General features: G+C 61.3%; 5 protein-coding genes across 5 annotated transcripts; 1 reads left to right on the plus strand and 4 right to left on the minus strand.

Moving 5' to 3' along the window:
• The first annotated feature begins 1,789 nt into the window (after positions 1 to 1,789).
• CIMIP2A (ciliary microtubule inner protein 2A) lies at positions 1,790 to 5,645 on the plus strand. The gene is made up of 7 exons (XM_075559748.1): positions 1,790 to 1,845; positions 3,990 to 4,204; positions 4,281 to 4,525; positions 4,592 to 4,745; positions 4,932 to 5,026; positions 5,295 to 5,412; positions 5,557 to 5,645. Exons 1-7 carry the CDS (start codon positions 1,790 to 1,792, stop codon positions 5,643 to 5,645), a joined length of 972 nt encoding a protein of 323 aa, XP_075415863.1.
• Positions 5,638 to 7,976, minus strand: TUBB4B (tubulin beta 4B class IVb). The gene is made up of 4 exons (XM_075559747.1): positions 7,839 to 7,976; positions 7,436 to 7,544; positions 7,230 to 7,340; positions 5,638 to 6,848 (listed from the first exon to the last, which is right to left on the minus strand). The coding sequence occupies exons 1-4, from the start codon at positions 7,893 to 7,895 to the stop codon at positions 5,788 to 5,790; spliced, it is 1,338 nt and encodes a 445-aa protein (XP_075415862.1). The 5' UTR covers positions 7,896 to 7,976; the 3' UTR covers positions 5,638 to 5,787.
• A 4,206-nt stretch (positions 7,977 to 12,182) lies between these two features.
• On the minus strand, positions 12,183 to 17,544 carry SLC34A3 (solute carrier family 34 member 3). Its single transcript, XM_075562464.1, has 14 exons — positions 17,461 to 17,544; positions 16,444 to 16,576; positions 16,250 to 16,357; positions 15,967 to 16,056; positions 15,319 to 15,447; positions 15,086 to 15,229; positions 14,902 to 15,013; positions 14,609 to 14,804; positions 14,274 to 14,363; positions 14,086 to 14,161; positions 13,848 to 14,015; positions 13,568 to 13,684; positions 13,330 to 13,454; positions 12,183 to 12,693 (listed from the first exon to the last, which is right to left on the minus strand). Exons 1-14 carry the CDS (start codon positions 17,542 to 17,544, stop codon positions 12,229 to 12,231), a joined length of 2,037 nt encoding a protein of 678 aa, XP_075418579.1. The 3' UTR covers positions 12,183 to 12,228.
• An 856-nt stretch (positions 17,545 to 18,400) lies between these two features.
• Positions 18,401 to 18,871, minus strand: RNF224 (ring finger protein 224). The gene has a single exon (XM_075559718.1). The coding sequence runs from the start codon at positions 18,869 to 18,871 to the stop codon at positions 18,401 to 18,403; it is 471 nt and encodes a 156-aa protein (XP_075415833.1).
• Positions 18,872 to 20,749: 1,878 nt separating this feature from the next.
• CYSRT1 (cysteine rich tail 1) lies at positions 20,750 to 21,857 on the minus strand. The gene is made up of 2 exons (XM_075558876.1): positions 21,732 to 21,857; positions 20,750 to 21,392 (listed from the first exon to the last, which is right to left on the minus strand). The coding sequence occupies exon 2, from the start codon at positions 21,379 to 21,381 to the stop codon at positions 20,908 to 20,910; it is 474 nt and encodes a 157-aa protein (XP_075414991.1). The 5' UTR covers positions 21,382 to 21,392; positions 21,732 to 21,857; the 3' UTR covers positions 20,750 to 20,907.
• Between the last annotated feature and the right edge of the window lie 485 nt (positions 21,858 to 22,342).

Raw genomic sequence — 22,342 nt, forward strand, 5'->3', positions numbered from 1 at the left:
GGGGGTCTCCTTGGGGTCATGTTCACCTTGATACCTCTGTCATCATGGAGGGTGGAGAAGGCAGGAGATCAGGTAGATGAGTGAGAGGGGTGTGGTGATGTTCAACCAGAGGCCAAGGAAGAGCATAGGCAGCCTGGAGGGCTCTCCAAGACAGTCATTGAGAAGGAAAAACTAGGGCGATAGGTACACATGGGCAGTGCCACCCAGGGCACATGTGGGTCCCTGCCAAAGCTGCCCAGCCAGACCAGGGGGCATCACAAGCTAGGGCAACCAGAGTCCCTATGGACTGCACGCAGGCCTAGCTGTGTCCCTGTAGAGCAGGGGTCTCAACCTTCCTAACGCCCCGACCCTTTCATACAGTTCCTCGTGTTGTGGTGACCCTCCAACCATAACATTATTTTCGTTGCTACTTCAAAACTGTCATTTTGCTACTGTGATGAATCGGGCAATCCTTGTGAAAGGGTCGTTCCACCCTCAGGGGTTGCGACGCACAGGTTGAGAACCGCTGCTGTAGAGGAAACAGCGTTTCAATGGGGAGTGGGCGCCTGGGACGGGGCGTGTGGCTGCCTACCAAAGATGGGCACTGGGCCCAGTGCCTCCGTTCATACTGGCCCGCTGTAGTCCCGGCCCTGGTGGCTCTGCAGGGAGTGTCCAGTTGCGCCCCTGGCACTGAGTCCTCAGAGTGGACAACATGCAGACCACTGGGCTGCATTGTCACTTGGTTCCCCCCCAGAAGCCCCGGCCCTGGAGTGTGAGCTGGGGTGATCTGAAGGTGCTGCCACCAGCCCTGAAGATGGAGAAGGCCCAGGCGCAGGCCTGGTATTTTATGTTTTTGAATAATTTTATTGGGGGCTCTTACAGCTCTTATCACAATCCATATGTAACATCCATCGTGTCAAGCACATTTGAACATAGGTTGCCATTATCATTCCCAAAACAATTTCTTTCTATGTGAGCCCTTGGTATCCGCTCATTTTTTCCTCATCCCCCATCCTTCCTCCCTCATGAACCCTTGATAATTTATAATTTTTTTCCATGTCTTATACCAACCACTGTCTCCCTTCACCCACTTTTCTGTTGTCCATCCCCCAGGGAGGGGGTTATATGCCAATCATTCTGGTTGGTCCCCCCTTCCCCTCCTTGTATCGCTGCTCTCATGATTGGTCCTAAGGGGGCTCTGGTTTTCCTTAGGGAGGCAGGAATGCCTCCCAGCCTGCACCGACCTGCGGCTGCACACGCTGCCCGTCTGCCTGCCCGCCCACCCATGGTTCCCTTCCTGGTGGTGGTCAGGCTGCCTGTTGACACGACAGGCACGTGGATCTGCCTTTATGATTCCTGCTTCATGCTGTTGGAAAACCTCTGTGCACCAGACATGAGAGGTCAGGGGTTTGAATCTACCCACATAGCCAGAACGTTTAGGGGGACAGGGACAACTGTAGGCTGGAGTCCAAGACCAGGCCTGCAGCTGCTTTAGGGAGCCAGGGGAGGGTCCTGGGACAGGATCCCCAAAGGAGGCCTGCTTCCCAGCCTCTGCAGTTTCCAGGCCAAAGCCCACCCTTTTCTTGTGTCCAGGTCGGGCCTGCCGTTTGGGAGCCTGAGGTTGGGTGAGCAGGGCTTCCCCCAGCCCCATGAATGCTGTCATAGGAAGCAGCACTCCTGGGGGACAGGGGCCTTCCCAGGTGGGGTCCAACAGCCTCTTCACAATGGTCACCAGGCAACGGGGCCCCTCCCAGGGGAGGGACTGGACCCAGGAGCCTGCTGGAGCTGGGAAGGGCAGTGCCCAGATAAAATGACAGCAATGCAGAAACAGGGTCTCCTCACTCCGGAACCTCACTACATCCCTGGGTAAGAGGGAGCAGGGCCGGAGCATGCTGGGCGGGGTGCCTGTGGCTTCAGGTTTCAGGCCCAGACAGCGAGTCTGTGAACAGAAAAGGGCCAGCCAGCCAGTGGCAGAATCAGGGCTGCACATGCACTACCCCAAGCTCTCCCTGAGATGAGGTCAATGGCCAGGGCCAGCAGCACTGTGCACTGACGGATTGGGGCTGTGTCTCTCCCCAGTGTGTGCACATGAAGACCATCCTTCTGGGTGCCTATGTGTGTGCACCCCCACACACAGGGAGATACCCTACACAGATCCACACAGGTGCACACACGGGCACACATGAGAAAGCAGAGAAGCCGGAAGGGGTCAAGCCTAACTCCCTTTAGATTCAAAGTGAACCCTCCTTGTTTTAGCCACTACGGCTGCCTGGCTTTGTCATGGCCCCAAACAGAAATCCTATCCCTGTCAGGCACCTGCCCTGGTCATGCAGACCTGCCCTCTGCCCTGCCCATGCGCATGCCCCGTGTAGCTTGTTCACATAAGCAGGGCTCCATCACATGTGTCTAATTTCATTATAAACACACCCATTAAGGAACCAATCACAATGATCGACATATGGTCCTCATCCCAGGGGGGCAGATAGCAGAAAAGTGGGTGAAATGAGACAGCAGTCGATATAAGACATGAAAAAAAAACCCTTATAAATTATCAAAGGGGTATGGGGCAGGAGGCAGGGGGCGAAATGAGGAGCTGATACCCGGGGCTCAAGTAGAAAGAAAATGTTTTGAAAAAGATGATGACAACATATGTACAGATGTGTCTGACAAAATGAATATAAGGATGGATTGTAATAAGATTTGTGAAAGCCCCCAATAAAATTACATTTAAATTAAAAAAGAAATCCGTAACAAAGCATTAGCCTTCCCAACAGTTTAGAGTCCCCCCACACACCCCTCTTCCTCCTGGTCACCTCGGTAGGCTAGGCTTTCCCTCCCCAATATCCGCCAGTTGTAGGGACTTTGTCTGGAGGAGCTCTGGGGGAGCAGTGGGTTAGGTGCGGGGCTGCTCACCATGAGGTCAGCAGTTTGAAACCACTGGCCACCCCTGGGGAGACTGAGGGAGCTGTCTGCCTCCTGTGAGGATGGGCTGGCTGGGGCCGCCCAGGGGTAGTTCTACTCAGGGTCCCTGTGGATCAGCATGGGATCGATGGGTGCTTTCGCAGCGGGCTGTTCTCCCTCTGTGTGATGGGTGGGCGCAGAACCCATTTCTTCCTAGCTGGGGGCCCCACTCCCCACAAAGCACACACGTGCACATCACCCATGTACCATGTGTAGGAAGCTCAGAAGGGTCGTGGTTCACAAAACCTGTGACGTGCCAGAAAGTAGTTGGATCCCCTAGCATGTGGGGCCCACACTGTGGGTCTGTTCTCAGCTACGGGGCACTGGGCGGCTTCCACTTTGGGACCATGTGCAGGGTGCTGTCGTGAACCCTAGACTCCTAGAATCTGTCCGTATCTCTGTTTTCGCTGTTCTGGGTATGTACGTGGGTGGGCAGGGACTGCCGGCGATGGGGGAATCTTCATTTGACTGGGGGCCACTAGGCTGCTTCCTATGTCCACAGGGGGTGACTGTGGGGATGAGGAAGGGTGCTTGGTTTTTATGCTTGGGCATTGCTTGACTTTGAAATTAACAATCCCATGCCACCTTGAGCACTTCTCTGGATAATGACACAGACACCCAGCCCCTCCCCGGCTCCCTTTGGCTTCAAACCTCAGGTTCACCATCATCCCCCAACACAAAGATCTCCACCACCTCCCAGGTCTCATCTGAACCCTCTGGCTACTGGCTGCCTGGGGGTGGCAAAAGTCTAAACATATCCCATCCCATGCCTTTCTGGAGGGCCCTCTGCTGTACCCCAGGCTTCCCTAGGCCTTAGCAATCCAGGGCCACCCTGCACTTGCCTCCTGAGGACAGGTTCTTGGCCTTTGTCTTTGCTGGGAGGGACCCAAGACACATGGGCACCCAAGGGTGGTGGTGAGTCCCTGCAAGGGGGTCTTCCAGGTGAGCGAGTGGTCAGGCAGCTTGCTGCAGGGCGAGCATCCCTAAGTGGCCGGTAGGCTAGCTCTGGCTTCGACCCACAGCCCTGGCTCCACTCCCCCTCCCCGCAGCTATGCTGGCTTCTACCCACAGCTGCGATATCAGGTGGGCAATACCTATGGGCGAGCCACAGCCCAGCTGCTCACGGACCCCAGCGTGCGCAAGAGCCCCTGCTCGGTGCTGTCCCCCATGTCCACACCCAAGTTCATCGAGGACTTCAGCAAGCCCAAGCCACCCTGGGTTCCCTGCAGGGACCTGATGCAGCCCTACATCCCACACTACACGGGTAAGCTGCTGCCCTGCCTGCCCGCGCGGCTGACCACCCACCCACCTGCCCCACTCATCAACCGCCCTCTCTACAGGTCTCAAACCTCACAAAAACTTTGAGATTGTGGGCCAGTATCCACCCCAGGAGTTGGCCACCGAGGGGCTGCTGGGGACAGGCAAGAGGTCTAGGCAAGGGCCTGCCAACTGCATGCCTTACCCCCCCTGGCCACCCTGCCCACCCAGCAGGAAAGAGGACATCAAAGACTTTGGACACCCAGGCCTGCGGCTGGCCTATGGGGAGCACTGGCGGAGCCCTCACCCCGTCCAAGACACTCAGTCTGTGAGACCTCAGTACCAGGTAACTGGGGAAGCTCAGTTGGGGGACAAGCTCCACCCAGATCCAGAGGGTGACCTGGTGTTCCCCCCACACCAGCTATACCACTACAGGAGGGACGAATGCCTGCCCCCACCCCAGGAGGCAGAGACTCTGGACGTGGGCAGGTACCAAAGGCTGCCCCAGCTTGACCACCCCAACCTGATCCAACGTAAAGCTATTTCAGGTGGAGAGCAGCAGGGATCTGAGCCAGGGATGGGGGGTAGCCCCTTGGGGCCCAGATGGAGGCTGAGGGATGTCTGCCCTTTTTGCTGAAACATGTCCATGACCTGGTCTGGTTCCAGGCTATGGAACCACAGCAGATTTTACCCATGGGGCCTGAAGCAGACCCTCTTGCCCTCCCTCCCTGCAGGCTATGCCGGCTTCGTGCCCCGGTTCGCCTGGGTGATGGGGATGAATTACCGGGAGGGAGTCACACACGCCATGGATGAATTCGACAGGAACCAGGTATAGTTGTCCACCTCTGGGGTTCCCCGGGAAGGTTGCTTGACCACCGGAGTTCAGTACACCCATGCAAGTCAGAAAGATGCAGCACACAGCCTTTGCTGCTTCTCTGGACAGGGAGGTGAGGGTACAGTGGTGGTCTGGGGAGGGGGCTCAAGCTACTCCCTGGCTCCCCAGCAGCCCCCCCCCACCCTTGGTCCAACTGGTCTGGCCCCCTGGGAGGGCATGCAGCCCCAGGGCAGGGTGCAGCATAACCCTGGCTTCTCCCCAGTTCCTGTTCAAGAACCCGATCTGTGCCTTGGGTGAGAGGCTGCCCCAGACACACTGGCCCAACACCACCATCTACAGCAGAAACGGCCCGATTCCCTTCTACATGGGCTTCATCCCCTGTGAGTACTTGGCAGGGTGGCCATGCTACAGCGCCTGGGGAAGGCTCAGGCTTGTAGACTCTGGGCACACCAGTTTGGAGCGGTGGGGACAACTGGTCGGCTGACCAGGGCTGAGCTGTACCTGGCACCCCACCCCACCCCCAGCCATGCAGGACAACTATGCACTGACGTTTGGGAACAGCACTCGGAAGGCTTATCAGAAAGAAATGGAGAGGCGGGGCCAGACACTATGAAAATGCTTTAATGGAGATGTCTGTACAGTGTGATGTGAGACAGAAGGACAGCAAGTGCAGGACAGTGAGACGTGTACACCGACAGGCTGTGAGTGAATAAAGAGTTCACACCGCTAATGCTTCTGCTTCCCTGCCAGCCTCCCTACGCCACTTCCTCCTCGGCCTCCTCCTCAAACTCGCCCTCCTCCTCGGCTGTGGCGTCCTGGTACTGCTGGTACTCGGACACCAGGTCATTCATGTTGCTCTCGGCCTCGGTGAACTCCATCTCGTCCATGCCCTCGCCCGTGTACCAGTGCAGGAAGGCCTTGCGCCGGAACATGGCGGTGAACTGCTCGGAGATGCGCTTGAACAGCTCCTGGATGGCGGTGCTGTTGCCGATGAAGGTGGCTGACATCTTCAAGCCGCGGGGCGGGATGTCACACACGGCCGTCTTAACGTTGTTGGGGATCCACTCCACGAAGTAGCTGCTGTTCTTGTTCTGCACGTTGAGCATCTGCTCATCCACCTCCTTCATGGACATGCGGCCCCGGAAGACCGCAGCTACTGTAAGGTAGCGGCCGTGGCGAGGGTCGCAGGCGGCCATCATGTTCTTGGCGTCAAACATCTGCTGGGTGAGCTCAGGCACGGTCAGGGCGCGATACTGCTGGCTGCCCCTGCTGGTCAGCGGCGCGAAGCCTGGCATGAAGAAGTGCAGGCGCGGGAAAGGCACCATGTTGACAGCCAGCTTGCGCAGGTCAGCATTGAGTTGCCCAGGGAAGCGCAGGCAGGTGGTGACACCGCTCATGGTGGCTGACACCAGGTGGTTGAGGTCCCCATAGGTGGGTGTGGTCAGCTTGAGGGTGCGGAAGCAGATGTCGTAGAGGGCCTCGTTGTCGATGCAGTAGGTCTCATCCGTGTTCTCCACCAGCTGGTGCACGGACAGTGTGGCGTTGTAGGGCTCCACTACTGTGTCCGAGACCTTGGGCGAGGGCACCACGCTGAAGGTGTTCATGATGCGGTCGGGGTACTCCTCTCGGATCTTGCTGATGAGCAGCGTGCCCATGCCAGAGCCGGTGCCACCGCCCAGTGAGTGGGTCAGCTGGAAGCCCTGCAGGCAGTCACAGCTCTCCGCCTCCTTCCTGACCACATCCAGCACAGAGTCGACCAGCTCTGCGCCTTCTGTGTAGTGCCCCTTGGCCCAGTTGTTGCCAGCACCACTCTGACCTAAAGGACAGCAAGCAGTTACTGGTCACTGTTTGCCAGATACCTGGCCACCCATGCCAAGAGGGTCTGATGACGTGGAGATAGGCAGCCTACAGTTCACCCAGTGGGCAATGCAGATGGGCCCCCAGGCTGCCTGGTTAACAATTAAGTTGGAGGCCAAAGGTGAGCCAGCATGATGGCACCCAGCTCCTCCCGTGGGCAGCCCTCAAAGACAGGGCAGATTACATCTGCTGTCTGACAGCTGGGCCTCCCTCCCAAAGCCGACTTAGGAGAGGGGATTGAGTGACGCTGGGGGGAGGGTGCCCAGAGGCCCTGCTTCTGCCTGGGGAGGGTGGAGACTCGCTGTGACCTTGGGCCTGGTGAACTGGCCGCCCCACTCACCGAAGACGAAGTTGTCCGGACGGAAGATCTGTCCGAAAGGCCCCGAGCGCACGGAGTCCATGGTGCCGGGCTCCAAGTCCACCAGCACGGCCCGTGGCACGTACTTACCACCTGCAGGGCAGCAGGGGGCGGGGAAGAAGAGCGTGAGGCGGGGAGAGCAGAGGATGGGCGGCTGGGGGAGGGGGGGACCTGGGTGGGGGCCTCACCGGTGGCCTCATTATAATAGACATTGATCCGCTCCAACTGCAGGTCGCTGTCGCCGTGGTAGGTCCCGGTGGGGTCGATGCCGTGCTCGTCGCTGATCACCTCCCAGAACTACAAAACACCGGGCGAGCGGCGGGCTGAGTCACGCCAGGCTGGTGCGCAGGAGGCGGCCCCGCCCCGGACGGGCGTGGCGGCGCCCCCCCCCCCGCCTCCGCCCGCGCAGGTCGGCCTCGGAGCCTGCGCGCCTAGCCCACCGCCGCGTCCCACTGAATCCCCTCAGGGTGGGCGCCAGCGGCCTCAGCACGGGGCCGCAGCCCGTGGGCCGCAATGCGGGGGCGCCGCCCGACCGCCGCCATCTTCCTGGCCGCCCACCAGCCCGGCGCCCACCGCGCCCTCACCGCCCACCTTGGCGCCGATCTGATTTCCGCACTGCCCGGCCTGCAGGTGCACAATTTCTCTCATGGCGGCGGCGGCGGAGGCGGCGCGGGGAGCAGGACGAAAACAGGAGCGAGAGAGGAGGCGCGCAGACTGCTACAACCGACGCTGGGCGAACCCTTATATACTCGCTATGCCCGCCCCCGCCGGCGTCTTATTGGGCTGCTAGAGCGAGGCTGGCTAGATTCATTATTTGATTGGTCTCTTCTCCATCCATCTTGGTCCCTACAGCCCGCCTTCCAAGCATTATGCTCTTTTTATTGGTCAGCCTTGGGCCGCGGCTCGCCCTATCAACTCCCCCCCCTTCGCGCCGCAGTGCTCTGCTCATTGGATGTTTCAAATGATTGATTTGTGCGTTCATTGGCTGACGCTGGGGAACACGCCGACCACCAGGTGCCATTGGCGGAGCCCGGCTAGCGTCCTGGTAACCGCCGCAGTGCAGCGAGCTCCGCGCGCGGAAGGGCGGGCGCGGGCTCCGGGGGCGCGCTCGTGCCGCGGTGCGGGCTTCCGGCCGGCGGCAGGCGAGGACAGGCCACGAGCGGTCAAGGCAGGCCCGTCTCAGGGCGGAGGCCAAGGAAGATTCCGGCCGGGAGACGCGGACAGTGGCGCCCTGTCTCCCGAGCTGCTGCGCGAAGCGCGTCTACTGCCCTAGTCTGGCCGCCTCGGGGCCTGCCGCGTGCGCCTTCGCGAGGGCGAGTGCCTCGGTCGGGTCGGCGCGCCTCAGGGACTCGGGTCATTTGGAGTCTGTGCTGTGCTGGGGCCCTGGAAATAGGGGCGACGGGGCTCAGGGAGGAGAGCTTGCAGAGGGCCGGGGCCACCTGAGAGGCCCCCGCGCGGGTGAGCCCCTTGAGGCCTCCCAGGAGGCAGGGACGCGTTGCTATTCGCACTAATAAACAAGGCGCAGGTGCCAAAGGGGCGGTGGCGCCGGGCCGAAGTGCTGCTGGGGGAGGGAACCTTCCGCCGAATCCCCCTTCCCCAGTACCCCGACGGGCAGAGGCCAGTGGGGGTGGGGCAGGAGCTTCCTGCTCCCCTGGCTGTCAGGTAAATGGGGGGACGCGGTGGGGCCCGCGAGGAGGTGCGGAGTCCGCCTTCTCTCCCCCCTCCCTCAGTTGCTCCCGGGGGCCCTGCCCCTGGCTTCTGCGTGGCTGTGTTTGTGGAGACGCTGGCAGGGCGCCCGGTCGTCTTGGCGTCTGTGCCCCTAGAGGTGCGCACTGCACCGGGCTGCCTGGAAACCTGGGCGGTGTCGGGCTGTGGGACCGCCCTCCGTGAACACCAGCAATGGCCGCCTCCCTGCTGGACACCCAGCGCCTAAAACACGCTTTTATTTCCCCCTAATTTAGATGGGGGGTGGGCACACACAAAAAGGGAAAGGAACAAGAGTTAAAGGTAGTTGTTCTTGCAGTTACTTTTAGAAAATGACACGCTTGCATTTTATGTTTGTAGAATTTAAGAAACAGGAAGAGACACAGTTGGAGCTGCCCTGGATGGCTGGCCTCCTGAGACTTGTCCTGGGGAGGGAGGGAGTCCTGGGGGCCTCGAGTCCGGGCTTATTGAACTTCTCACGCCCTCAACCTCCTGCCCCTTGGGACACTTCTTTGAGAAGCTCCCTTACTCTGGGAATTCTCACACACACGCTCCCAGCCCACTGGGAGGATTCATCTTTGGGTGAAAATCTCCAGGGCCAGTCCACAGAGAGGGGTCTGTGCTGACCAGGGGACCCTTCCCACTGGCCTGCCCAGAAGGCTAGGCTGGCTTCTGTTAACCACCCAAGACAGACCTTATCCCTTAGGGATGGAGAGGGCCACCCAGTCCTGGGGTCCTCAAGGTACTTCAAACCTCCCCTGACTTGGCTGCAAAGTGGCTGAACTGCCCAGACCAACAGCATTGGTTTTCACAAGCCAAGAAGGAAGGGTGGCCCCCATTTCTTCCCTCGGCCATGCTGAGGTTGCTCTTGGGGATATTTTGAATGCCCCCCAAAAGGCTTCTTGCCCTTCTAGCCCCCCATGTGCAGCTTGAGCCCAGCACTGGGAACCCTGGTAGTGTCATTGTTGCCAAGTTGGTCTGCTGACCCCCAAGGCCAGCAGTCCAATAGCACCAGCAGCTCCACAAGGGAAAGATGGGCCTTCTCCTGTCAAGAGTTAGTCTCAGAAATCCACAGCCCCCTCCCCACCAAGGGGGACGTCTAACGGGTGGGTGAAGGGAGTAAGATACGAAGTAGTAACGATACAGAAATGATCAAGGATTCATGAAGATGGGGGAGGAAGGGAAAAAAAGAGGAGCTAATACCAAGGGCTCAAGTAGAAAATGTTTGGAAAGGATGATGGCAACATATATACACCTGTGCTTGATACAAGTGAATTATGAATTGTTCTAAGATATGTAAGAGGCCCCCAATAAAATGATTTTTAAAACATCTGCAGGGGTGGCTCTACCCTGCCCTATAGGGTCAGAGTCAAAATCCACTAAATGGCAGTGAGTTTAGTGACTGGTACCCCAGGAGCTGAGAAGTCAGTGACTTGCCCCACTTTGCAGGTGGTATGCAGGGGCAGCAGGGGTGAGGTCAATGCCCACAGTCCTCGCCCATACTGCACAGCACAATGGGCCGGGGGTGCTGTTTGTGGCCTGGAAGTGGGGTGTGGGCCTGGCAGGATCTGTGTGTGGCTGGCTGGCGGGGCAGAAGTGTCCTGGATCCTGAGTCCTGCTGTGGAGTACCAGCTGGCCCCTCCCATTGAGAACTACTCAAGTGCACTGTTCACCGGTAGCCATGGTCCCCGTGGGAGGGTGAGTTACCTCCAGCCTCAAAGGCCTCATGGTCAGCCTTTGTGGGCGGCCTCACCTGCCCCGGAAGGAGGGATGTGAGCAGCCTTTCTTCCAGCTACCCCACGTTCCCCAGGGCACTGGCCAGGCCTAGGCCCTCCTGAGGGGGACAGCAGAGGGTACCAGGAGGCAAGTGGGTGGAGTCAAGTGGGGTGCAGGGCGGATCCTGGTTCTGACCCAGAGCCCTGTGGTGTCCAGGGCAACATCCCTATTCCTGGTTGGCTACCCAAACCCTAGCCTCTCAAAGGCCTCACAAGGTGGGGAACAGCAAGGTTGGGGCTGGGGGAAACCGAGGGCTTCCGCAGGAAATGACCTGGGTCTCCTTGACCAGCTCCACCTGTCACACCTGAGCTCCTAGCAGCGGAGGGAGGCTGGTGAGAGGGGAGGTGGGTTTCCTTCAGGGCAGTGAGCATCCCAGGATGGGGGAGCCTTTGTGCCACAGCAGAGAATTCTAGAAGCATGTGTGCCAGATGAGCCCTAAGGGAGGTCGGGTCAGCTGTCTGTCTGCACACGTCCTGGCTGAGGGGACGTGTTCTGCCATGACAGCCATAATCCTTTCAGAGCGCTCTCCATGGAGGGCTGGGGTCAGGCTGGACCGTGGGCAGCCCTAGGCAGGAGGCAGCGGCCAGTGTCCCCTGCACTACACAACTCTCCTGCAGAAACCTGAGCCCCAACTTGGGGCCCCAGGCCAGGCAGCCTTCCCGGCTGCCCCTCCCCTTGGCCACTGCTCCGGGGGCATGTGCTGGACAGGCTTGCCCCAGGGGCAGGGACTCAGGAGGCCCCCTGGACCCGGAGGGGTTGGCAAGGCCAAAGGTGGCATCCGACGCTGGGCTTCCTTCCAGTGTCTGTGTCCGGAGCCTGACCAAGCAGTGCCCCCTGGTGGTAGGGAAGCCCTGAGCAGAGGCTGCTCACTGTGCGTTCCACCCACCTGGGCAGCCTCCCCACAGCCAGAGCTGGAGGAAGGGCCTTAGAAAACTAAAGGAGAAGGTACTCCTCGGAGATGAGCCATCCTGGAGATCCCTTGTCTCCTCACCATCCCCACCTGGCAGGCATTAGTCCTCAGCCCTTGACCGCCATGGGTGGGCAGAGGAAGCTCTGTGCCCCAGCTATAGTCCTCTGGGCACCCCCGTGGCTGGGAGGGGGAGGGGCATGCACTGAGGGCTCTAGGAGGCTCTGAACACACACCACTACCATCACCACCCTGGCCAGCCAGCTAGCTGCCCCCCTCCCTTGCTTAAGGCCAGTTCTTGTTTGCAGAAGCCTCTACCAACAAAGCTATAGCCCGAGGCTCGGGTGGTCACTTCTAGCACCACACCTCTGGGGTCACCAGATCCTGGCTCCGGATGAGTCCCCCAGTGTCTGTTAAGGGGCCACCAGCAGCCTCTACCCCCACCAACCCACAAAACCAGGCCAGGGGCCCCTCCAAGGCCATCCCAATTCCCATCTCAGGGTTGGCAAAGGCCACCACAACTGGGCACAGCTTCTTTTATTGGCAATGTAGGGGAGGTAGGTGTCCAGGGATGCCCCTCTCCCAGTCTGACTCTCACAGAGGGTACGAGGCCAGGACCTCGGGGTTCTCATAGCAGTGGGCCTCCTTGGAGGCAGCTGTGGGGGCACCACAGGCCTGGCAGGGGCAGCAGCTGGTGAAGAAGTGGTCCCAGGGCTCCAGTGAGCGCAGCCAGCGGGGGAGCCAGGCCCAGGAGTGCAGGCAGTGTGGCAGCCAGGCCGGCCGGCGCTGCTGCAGAACATTGATAAGAATGACCAAGAGCAGCAGCCCCAGCAGGGGCCCCCCGACCGCGGCCAGCACTGTGTTGCCAGCCATGGACAACCCAAAGGCTGCCAGGGGCAGCAGCAGGAAACTGAGCAGCAGGTAGGCAATAGCCACCCAGCGATAGCGGGCAGTCACGTCTCCAAACTTCTTGGCCAGTGGAATGGGCAGCCGCAGGGCCGGCACCACATACCAAAGCAGGACGCCAGCCATGTTGAAGAAGAAGTGGATGAGGGCCACCTGGCAAGTGGGATGAGGGCCACCCATCAGAATCCTGGCCAAACGAGGGGGAAGACCCCACCTGCCCCCCCAAAACAGGCCCCAAGGCCAAAGCTTGCCCTGTTCAGAGGCTGGATGAGCATTTGACAGTTCTCACTGCCATCCAGGTACGCCCCTCTCCCAGGCTGTCCCTATACCTGGGGACATCCCTTCCTCCCCCACCTGGCAAGGGCAGTGGGGGCCCTCAGGAGAGAAGGGGGATGGTGAGGGCCACACAGTGCCTGGAGGGCTTCCTGGAGGAAGTATGTCTGGGCCTAGGAGGTCCTCAGGGACAGAGATGAGCAGAGGGAGGGCTGAAGTTAGCTCATTGCCTCTCTGAGCCATGGAGAGCCACAAAGGCCCAGACGGCAGTGACCCAAGACTATTGGGGTTTCAGGGGTCAAGCCTGCCAGGGCACTGGCAAGAAGGTGGCTTGGGCCAGGTTTTGAGGAGGTGGGACTTCAGGTGTGAGTGGTGACCACAAGTGGAGACCTGGGAGAAGTTGACCATGGAAAGCCAGTGGCCCTAGGGCCGGCCACTTGCCTCTTAGCTGGGCAGGACCAGAGGGGAAGGCCCAGGCCGGTTCAGGTGGGTGTCCTGGGGGTGGAGGGGCCCTACCTGGAGAGCATCGAGCAGCATGTTTGAGGGACTGGCCAGAGCTGCCAGCAGTGCGGTGGTGGTGGTGCCAATGTTGGAGCCCAGGAAGAGGGGGTAAGCCCGCTCCATGCTGATCACCCCGACCCCTGGGGGAGCCAGCCAGGGGTCATCAAAAGGCCCCATCTGAGTCCCCTCACCCTGGCCCTGCTGTGGCCACCATGGAGCAGGGCCTAGAGCCCCCACCTGTCCGTGAGCTCACCCATCAAAGGCACAATGGCCGCCGTAAAGACGCTGCTGCTCTGGGCCATGAAGGTCATCCCTGTGGCCACCAGGATGGCCAGGTAGCCACCAAGCCAGCCAAACGGGAAGGGGAAGTCTGACGAGGAAAGCGGGTTACTCCAGAGAACCAGGCTCCGCCCCTAGCCCCTTGCAAGCAGGGAGGAGCAAGTTCTGTCTCCCCGCCCACCCCACCCCTGGCCTCAGGCCGGGAGCAGCAGGCTCCGCCCACGCCCTCGGGTCCCAGGCCCCGCCTGCCGCACCGGCGTTGATCATGGTCCTCACGACCTGGGCGATGCGGCCGCGGAGCACCGAGTTGAGCAGCTTCACGATGAGGATGAGGCAAGCGCAGAGCACGAGCAGCGAGCCCGCCAGCAAGATGAGACCCACGGCCAGGTCGGTGAGCGTCGTGTTCACAAATAAGTGGTGGCCTGAAGGGGCAGAGAGCGGTCAGCCTGGTGCGGGGCAGCAGGGCTGGTGGGGCGAGGGGCGGGGGCTCACAGGGCAGCTTGTCCTCCGGGGCTGTGCCATTGCCCTCGGAGCATCCGACCGCTCCGCAGGTGCCGCTGTCTGTGGTCTGTGGAGGCAGGTCAAGTGTGATGAGCAGGTGAGAGGTCAATGGTCCCAGCAGGTGAGGCTGGGTGAGCCGGAGGTTCATAGTGCAGGGCTTGGGGTGGGAGGCACCTTACCAAGTGTGTCCCAGTGCTGCACCACCGCTTAATGAGGCTGCTGTTGGTGGTATTGCCTGAGGCACTGCTTGCAATCAGATCTTCATCCAGCTGGGAGGCACAGGGTGGGCACAGAGGGCCCATTCCCAGGCTGAATCTCCTCGACCTGTGTCCCATGCCCCTAGACAGGCCTGGTTCCTCTGCCCCTTCCCTCTGGGCACGGCCTAGTCCCTCTGTCCTCTGTTCCTTCTCTCCTGGTTCCCCTGACTCCGCCCTGCCTCCCTAGCAGAATCTGGCCCCTGGTCCTTCCCTCCTGGTCCTCTGTCCCCTCCTGCCACCACCTGCAGCATCCTCACCTGGATGATGAGGTGAGTAAGTGGCTCAGTCAGCACCTTGAGGATGTCGGGGGCGTGGGCCCCAGGCTCCAGCTTGGCCGAGCCCACGACCAGCCCGCTGAGCCTCTCCAGCACAGAGGCTGCACTCTCCAACGGCAGCAGCACAAGCACTGTGAGCCAGTTGAAGATGCTGTGCAGAGCCGAGCCCCCGAAAGCCCTGCAGAGGGGAGCCAAGGGGCTGTGCAGGGGCCTGGCCATGGGTGGGGGGAGGGCTTCTGCCGTGGCCCAGACCGCCCCTCCCAGGCCTCACTCACCTTCGGAACTCATCCCTGTCCCCGGACTGCGCCATGGAGACCAACGTGCTGGTGATGGAGGTGCCCACGTTGACACCCATGATGATGGGCACTGACATCCGGACGGTCAGCACTGTGGAGTGCCCCCATGGTCAGCCCTGCCTGCCCTCTGCCCCCGCCCTGCCCTGTGGCCTGAGGCACTCACACTTGGAGGCCACCATGCTGACGACAATGGAGGAGGACGTGCTGGAGCTCTGTACCAGGACGGTGACCAGCACACCGATGACCAGGCCCGCCACTGGGTTGCTCAGCACCGGGCTGTCCCCCATGATGTCTCCGGCCACTTTACCTGTGCCCAGGGGAGAGAAGGGATGAGGCTGTGGAGTATTGTTGCTGGCCACGGCTCCCCCTCCCCACCCACCCCAACCTGCTACTCACTGCCCAGCAGCTGGAAGGCGGAGCTAAGGATGTCCAGTGAGCAGATGAAGAGGTAGAGGTTACCCAGGATACCACAGGCTTTGAGGACGCCAACGACCACCCGGCGCACCCTTCCAGCCACACTGAGCTCTGAGGGTAGAGGTACAGCACCTCAGCCCGGGGCCCCAAGGCCCTCCCACCAGGCCTCCTGTTCTGTCCTCTAACAAGGACCTGCCCCCCACCCTACTCACACACACACATACACCTCAGGCCAGGATCCGGGTCTCCCCTCCCCCGACCACAGGTCAGTTCCTGGGTCCCCTCCCATGGTCAGGGCCTGGGTTTCCCCACCCCCCAGGTCAGGGCCTAGGGGCCCCCTGCCCCCTGAGATAGGGCTTGGTCCCCTTGCCCCCTCTCCCTGGGATTCAGAGCCTGAATCCCTCCAGGTCCGCATCTGCGGCCCCCCAGGTCAGTATCCTTGTGCCCCTGGGTCAATACCTGTGCCCCTCTTCTCTTCTCCCTTTGCAGAATGGGTTCCAGAGAAGGAGGGCCACTGTGGACAGGGTGGCCTGCTCTGTCCCAGGAGGATTTGCTCTGAGAGGTTACCTGTCCCCTGCAAGGCCCGCTCCCCCACTCAGACCTTCATCACCCTCCCGCCTACAGACCTACCTGTCCAGGACTGACTGGTGTCCTTCAGTTCAGGGAGAGCCCAGGGGTCTGTTTCCCCTGAGTCCAGGGCCAGGGTGGAACCAAAGCCCCCTGCAGGGTTTGGAGGCAAGTAGGGCAGATGCTTAGCTACTCTGGGGACCCCGGTTGGGGTAAAGGGGAGCAAAGCAGGGAGGGCTGGGGCTGGACAGGCTTGGGGTGAGGACCAGGAGTGGAGCAGGTGAGGAGATGGCCCATCCCCTTGAAACCTTGGGTGGGAACAGACTGGGCTTGGAAGTTCCATTACCTGCATTCTCCAGACTCTTGTCCACCATGTGCACCGCAAGGTGTGGGGCCTGACCACCAGTGAGAGGACTGGACATGGACTCCGGGCAGGACAGACCCAGGCCTGGATCTACAGAGAGGAGCCTGTCTGAGCCCTTGGAGTCCCCTGCCACGCCCTGGCTGAGCTGGCCCTCTGAGACTGTCCCCCTCCCCTACCTGCCTTAGTGAGCCCTTCTCCCAGGTGCAGGGGGATGGCCACAATGATCTCAGGCAGCCGTCCGGCAGTTTCTGTCCACTTCAGGGGACAATTCGAAGGGAAGTGGGCCTGGCTGCCTGCTCCAGGCTGGTCCTGGCAGAGTGAAGGCCCTGCAGAAGGCTGAGGTCACAGGGTGCCCGGGTGCAGGCAGGAAGTGGCCAGGAACTCAGAGACCTCTCCTATCAGATGGCACTGAGGACGCCGTAGATGGTCCTGGGTAGACTTTGGCATTTGATACCAAACAGTGACGTTCCTGCCAGATAAGAGCCACACCCCCAGGGATGGGGTGGGGGGAGAAAGGGGCTTGGGTGCCATTTCCTCACGGCCTGGTCCCTGGCCCACCCCCTCCCCATGGTGGAGTCTTGCTCCGGGAAGCTTACCGCCTCCCTCACTGTGGCCTGCCCCAGGCCCATCTCCCTGGCCCCGGGCTCACAGTGTCTCAGGAAGGGCTTTGACCTGGGCCTGGAGGTCAGCGGCCCTCCCCCAGTGTCCCTGGTCTCAGGGTGCCTACCTGTACGGGTGGCGAGGGGCACCTGTGGGAAGCCAGTGAGCAGCCGCGGGTCAAAGATTCTCTGGGTGTTCACACATGGCCTGTCCCATTAATGTTTACCCAGGAGCTGGGCCCCCAGGGGACGCGGCCTGGCACAGGGCACAGCCCCGGATTACCCAATAAGCAAGGTAAGCAAGGGCCAGCTGGTGCTTGCTCGCTCCTCAGTAGTGGACACGTTCCTCTTGGCCATCCCTCTGAAGGTTCGGTTTTGAGCTCTGGCAGCAACGGTCTCTCCCCCAGGCCCCCAGCACCTGGCTCTGGGCAGACTCCAAGCCTCTTTGGGATGTGACCCCTTTGGGGATGGAGGCTTCTGGTCCTCAGGGGACACACTGGCTGCCATGTTTCCTTGCTAATCTATAGAGAATCCTCACAGATATGGCAAGACGTGTGTGACTACCCACTACAAGATCGGGAGTAAGCAGGAGACAGCCTCGAAGCGGCTTTCCTGGGTGGGCACGTAGCCAGGCAGGGGTTCGTAGGGCTGGGGGGCCAGACCTAGGTACTTGGACATCTGCGTGCCGGCAGGTGCCTGTGTGGGCCTGTACCCAGGAGAAGGCTGCCCATGGCTGGTACGGTCAGCCTTTGGTGCTGTGAACTCACTGACCTCGCACGCCTTCCCACTGCAGAGATGGCTGAGAGGACTGGTGAGGCAGCAGGCCCGACAGAGCGGCAGCCCCTGGCCCACCTGCCCACCGCACCAAGAAATGCCCCCCAGCGGCTGAGCCCTGGCTTCTGGGCCTTCTGTCTGGGGTTCCCCAGAGACCGCCCTCCAGTGGGGGAACTTTGCCCCGGGGAGGAGGCAATTTCTGTATGTCTCCTCAGGTTTCCTCTCCCTCAGTGCCATGCTGGCCCCCAGTGTCCCCCCAGCATGAATGACAGCGTCTTCCAGGATGGGGGCGTGGGGACTGACCACCACAGAGTGGATGGCGGCGGCAGCCTTGAGGGAAGTGGTGCCGCCTGGAATCAGCCCGGCCAAGCTGTGCAGTGCCGCCTCAAGCGAGTCCCAGCCCTTTCGGAGTGAACTCCAACCCGGCTGGGTCACCCTGAGAGCTCAGGGCCTACCTGCTGCCCACCCTTTGCCAGTGAAGGAGTCCTGGCCAGCTCCCCGCACCAAGCGGCCCCTCCAGAGACAGAGCCGCTGCCCAGCAGCTTGCCCATTGAGCAGCTGCCCTCCAAACCGAGTCCAGGCCGGAGCGGATCTGCCATCCAGTGCAGGGTCAGGAGGCTCCCTGTACAATGACCAGCACCCTCAGGTCCCCAGGGCTGGTGGGCGCCATGCTGGAACCCCTTGGGCTGGAGGCATGGGGGTTCTGAGGTTACCAGTGACCCCTCGACCACTGCTTGCGGGTGAGCGGGAGGGTGGCGGCTCAGACGGAGGGGCTGCCTGGGATGTCCCAGCAGCAGCAGCAGCAGCAGCAGGGTCTGGGCCGAGAGAAGTGGGGCTGGGGACCCAGCCCAGGCCAGAGGCCAGCCGGCTGCTGTGTGACCACCACTGCTGTGCCACCTTTGAAGGGCCTGGGCTGCTGGGGCTCCCCTCGTGCCGGCTCCCGCTCGGCCTTGACAGCCAGGAAGGCGGCCAGGTCCAGGTCCAGCATGACTACCCCTCCCCGGGGCGTGGGGGTGCTCTGGCGGCACTGGGGACACAGGATCCAGCGCTGCTCGTGAGCCGGCGTGTCCAGTCGCCGCACACACGCCTGGCAGAAGGTGTGGCCACAGTAGAGGCGGCGGGGCAGGTGCCCAGCCAGGTCGTACGCTGAGTAGCAGATGACGCAGTCGCTTCTCCTTGTCCCTGCCGTGGCTGCCTCCTCAGGGGCCTGGTGTTTCTCCAGCTGCAGCATCCTGGGATGGGCTCAGGATAGGGGTGCCCCGGCTCAAGGAGTAGGGTACAGGGCTCAAGAAGGGCATGGAGGGCCCAGGAAGTGGGTGGACAGGCTCAGAGGGTGGGGTGGAGGGCTCGGGTGGTGCCTGCATTGACCGCTTCCACACTGCGGTCAGCTCTCAGCCCTGTGGGGGTGGTGCAGGAGGCTGCTGGGGCCTGCTTGCTGGGGTCTGGCGTCTGGAGGCCAGGGTCCCCAAAGCACCAGTCATGTCAAGTCCTGACTACCCTGGTCCCCACCCCAGTCTGCCTGAGCCCAGGCCCCTTACCTGCACCTGAGCCACTGGGCTGCTTCTGCTGACTAGAGGGGGTGGCCTGGCAGGGGGGCGGGCCGGCCGAGGACACCCTGCGCTCTCCAGTCTCCAGTTACGGCCTGAGTGCAGCCCAGTTGCCAGGTGGCGGGCGGCAGGCGGCAGGGTGGCGGACTGCTCTCTCCGCCACAAAGCCTGCAACTGGATCCCCCAGCACCGTGGACTCCCTGGAAATTGGCACCGCATCCCACCAGACCCTCCTCACTGGCCCCCACCAGGTCCCGCTGCCCCCCTGTGCTGCTTTTCTCCCTGCCTGGCCCTTGGCTGGCCCCCATCAGGTCTGGTTGCCCCTCTGGGTCCTGCCAGCACCCTCCCCACCACGACTGAGCCTACCCTCAGCCTTCCCGCCTTGGCTCAGTGCTCGCCATTCTTTAGCGGGAGAGTCACCTCCAGGAAACCAGCCAGGACTCCCAGCCTGCTCCCAGGGGGCCTGCCCCTCCCCAGCAGCCACAGTGTGTGTCCCCAGCACCCAGTCCAGCCAGCTGGCTGGGGTCTGCAGCACCCGGCCTGGCCTCCAGGGGGTGGCCAAGCACCACCAGTGAAGTCCACACACCCTTGGAAGGAAACACTGTCTCCCGCACTCAGGCCTACACAGGTGGCAGAAGCCTGCCTCCTGAAGAGGTCAGGTGAGCCCTCTCTGCCCAAAAGCCCTCACAGCCCGCCTAGGAGGGAGCCAGGTGCTTTATCCTCTTTGGCAGGCCACTTCCTGGACCAGTTTCTTGGTTGGGTTAACACCTAAGTGCAGGGTCTCCCAGGTAGGGACAGGTAGTGCAGGGGCTCCAGAGAAGGGTCATTCAGGCCCATGTCATGTGATGACACACTTGTCCCACCTCCCTGACCTGACAGGTCATGCATCACCTCCCTGGCAGGTGAGTCAGTGCAGGGGACTGAGGGAGGGTCGGCATGTGACCTGTTTGTCCTGCATAGCCAGCTCGACCTGCTTCTCCTCCACCAGTGCCCTGCCAGGAAACACCAGGGCTACCTCAGCAGGGCCTCTTCTGCCCCGGCATATTATCCCGTCATCCTGACAGGCATTCGAGCTATGGGGGTGGCAAGCTGGAAGTTCCCACCCCCTCCCAGCTGCTCTGCTCCTGGATCTTCCCACTGCCTCCCCAGGCAGCTGGGCGGGCCTCGGGCCAGAGCAGCAGTCCTAGTGCGGGGCAGCGCAGGAGCTGTGGGAAAGCAGCAAACCGGGTGGAGGTTGGGTAGTGACTCATGGTGAGCAGGGCTGGGGCACGGCTGCCCATAGTTTTCACTCCCCGAAACCTGCCATTGCCAGCCCCACCCACTTCCCATTTGCCAGTGTGGCCCCCTCACCCCTTGCTCCCCCATATGAACAAGCAGGAGGTGCAGGCTGCTGGAACCCCACCACTCCCTGCCTGGCCCCCAGGCAGACCAGGGACCTGCAGTGCGGGACAATGTGTATGTCTTGAGACTGTTCCCTCCCTGTCCTGGCATGTCCCAGAGACCAGGTGCCTGGGAGTGTTGGGGGAGAGCACCGGGAAGGAGTTGAGGACATCTCAGGGACCAGGAGCACCCACTTTATTGTCTGGGCTCCTGCAGCAGGACAAAGGTGGTCGTAGGGTGTCCCTGGGTGCCCAGCCAGGCATGGCTGTCCTCATGGGTCCAGATCCATGCATGGCAGGCCAATGGTTTCTCCGAGTGTCCAGGCTGGCCTAGCCGGCAGCTAGGATACCACGCAGCAGCAGCAGCTGTGGCAGCGGCAGAAGCGCGGGCAATGGCAGCAAGAGCAGCAGGGGATGCAGCAGCAGTGGTGGGCAATGTCGTCTCCGCGCCCAATGGGCGGCAGGCCCGCGTAGGTCAGTCCTGCCTGGCGCTGGGCGCTGCTGTAGGGGTTGCCGGGCTGTTGCCAAGACTCCTGGCACGGGAGGGGGGAGGCCCCCTTGGCCCCTTTGCCCCCCTTGGGGTCTGGAGCCTCGGTGGGCTGCAGGAGGCGGACAGGATCTGGGCTGCAGGGTCCTGTGGGCAGTGGCTGTGTCTCAGGGGATGAAGAGGAGGAGCAGGGAGCGGCCTCCAGCTGCTTCACCAGGTCGGGTCGCAGGTGAGCACGGGGGATGCTGATGTGGGCATAGGGATTCTTGACCACCGTCTCATGGGGGTCCATGGTGCATTTGTCCCAGCAAGGTGGCTGGTCTGCCATAGGGAGCAGGTCTGCACAGAACAGAAGGAAGCCGGCACTGTGGAGAGGGACTGGGACCCAGGAGCCTGCAGCCCAGGCCAGCCCAGCCCACCCCACCCCACACAAGCTGTAGCGGCTGCTTTGACCAAGGCCAATGTCCCTGAGCCACCATCACCCAGAGTACAGAGACCTGAAAGGGTGTGCGAGGTCTGTGTGTCAGAAGGTGTGCACAGGTGGGCTGTGCGCGGACCCACTGCCTTTCCACAGAAGTCCTCCCTTCCTGGGTGGTGGCGCTGTGGGATAGAGCTGGACATGGGGAGAGCCTGCGGGGTTCTCTGAGCACCCCAGGATACCCACTGGCAAGGACCCACCTGTGGTGGTGGCGGTGGCAGCGGCGGTGGCGGCGGTGGCAGCAGTCTGTCCCCTGGTTTCTGCCTGAGCCCCAAGTTCCAGAGCTTGTGTCCTGAGCACCAGGCAGCTGGCTTTTCCCTCCCCAAGAAGGGCAGGGCTGGGGGCGGGGTCTAGGGCAGGTCTGTAGGATGCCTTACGCTCCTGAGCTATGGGGGCACTGCCAGCAAAATGACTCAGCCACCACACATCCTGAGCATGTCCTGGGCTCCTGCACAGAGGCAGGAGGAGCTGGGGTCACGGCCTCAGTGGGGAAGTGGAGCCAGGGTGGAAACACAGACCCAAGATCTGGGTTTGCAGGGCGTGGGTGTGTGTGCCATCTCCTCAGGGCCTGGTGGCCACCTTCATCCGGGATGACAGAGGACATGGCTGGATTTTTGTTTTCAATTGTGAAGTTTACTAGGATAACAACTGTTACTTGCTAACGTAAATAACCTTTATGAATACAAAAGAATTTTTTGTCAGACAAAAATAATTCAGTGAAAAGAGTGACATTGCTTCACATTTTAAAATCTTTTAGAGGAAGGGAGGAGCGGGGAGGGAGGGGGAAGAAAAAAAGGAAACAGCTGATTCC

Source organism: Tenrec ecaudatus, chromosome 10 (assembly GCF_050624435.1).
Source record: "Tenrec ecaudatus isolate mTenEca1 chromosome 10, mTenEca1.hap1, whole genome shotgun sequence".
Taxonomy (NCBI): Eukaryota; Metazoa; Chordata; class Mammalia; order Afrosoricida; family Tenrecidae; genus Tenrec; species Tenrec ecaudatus.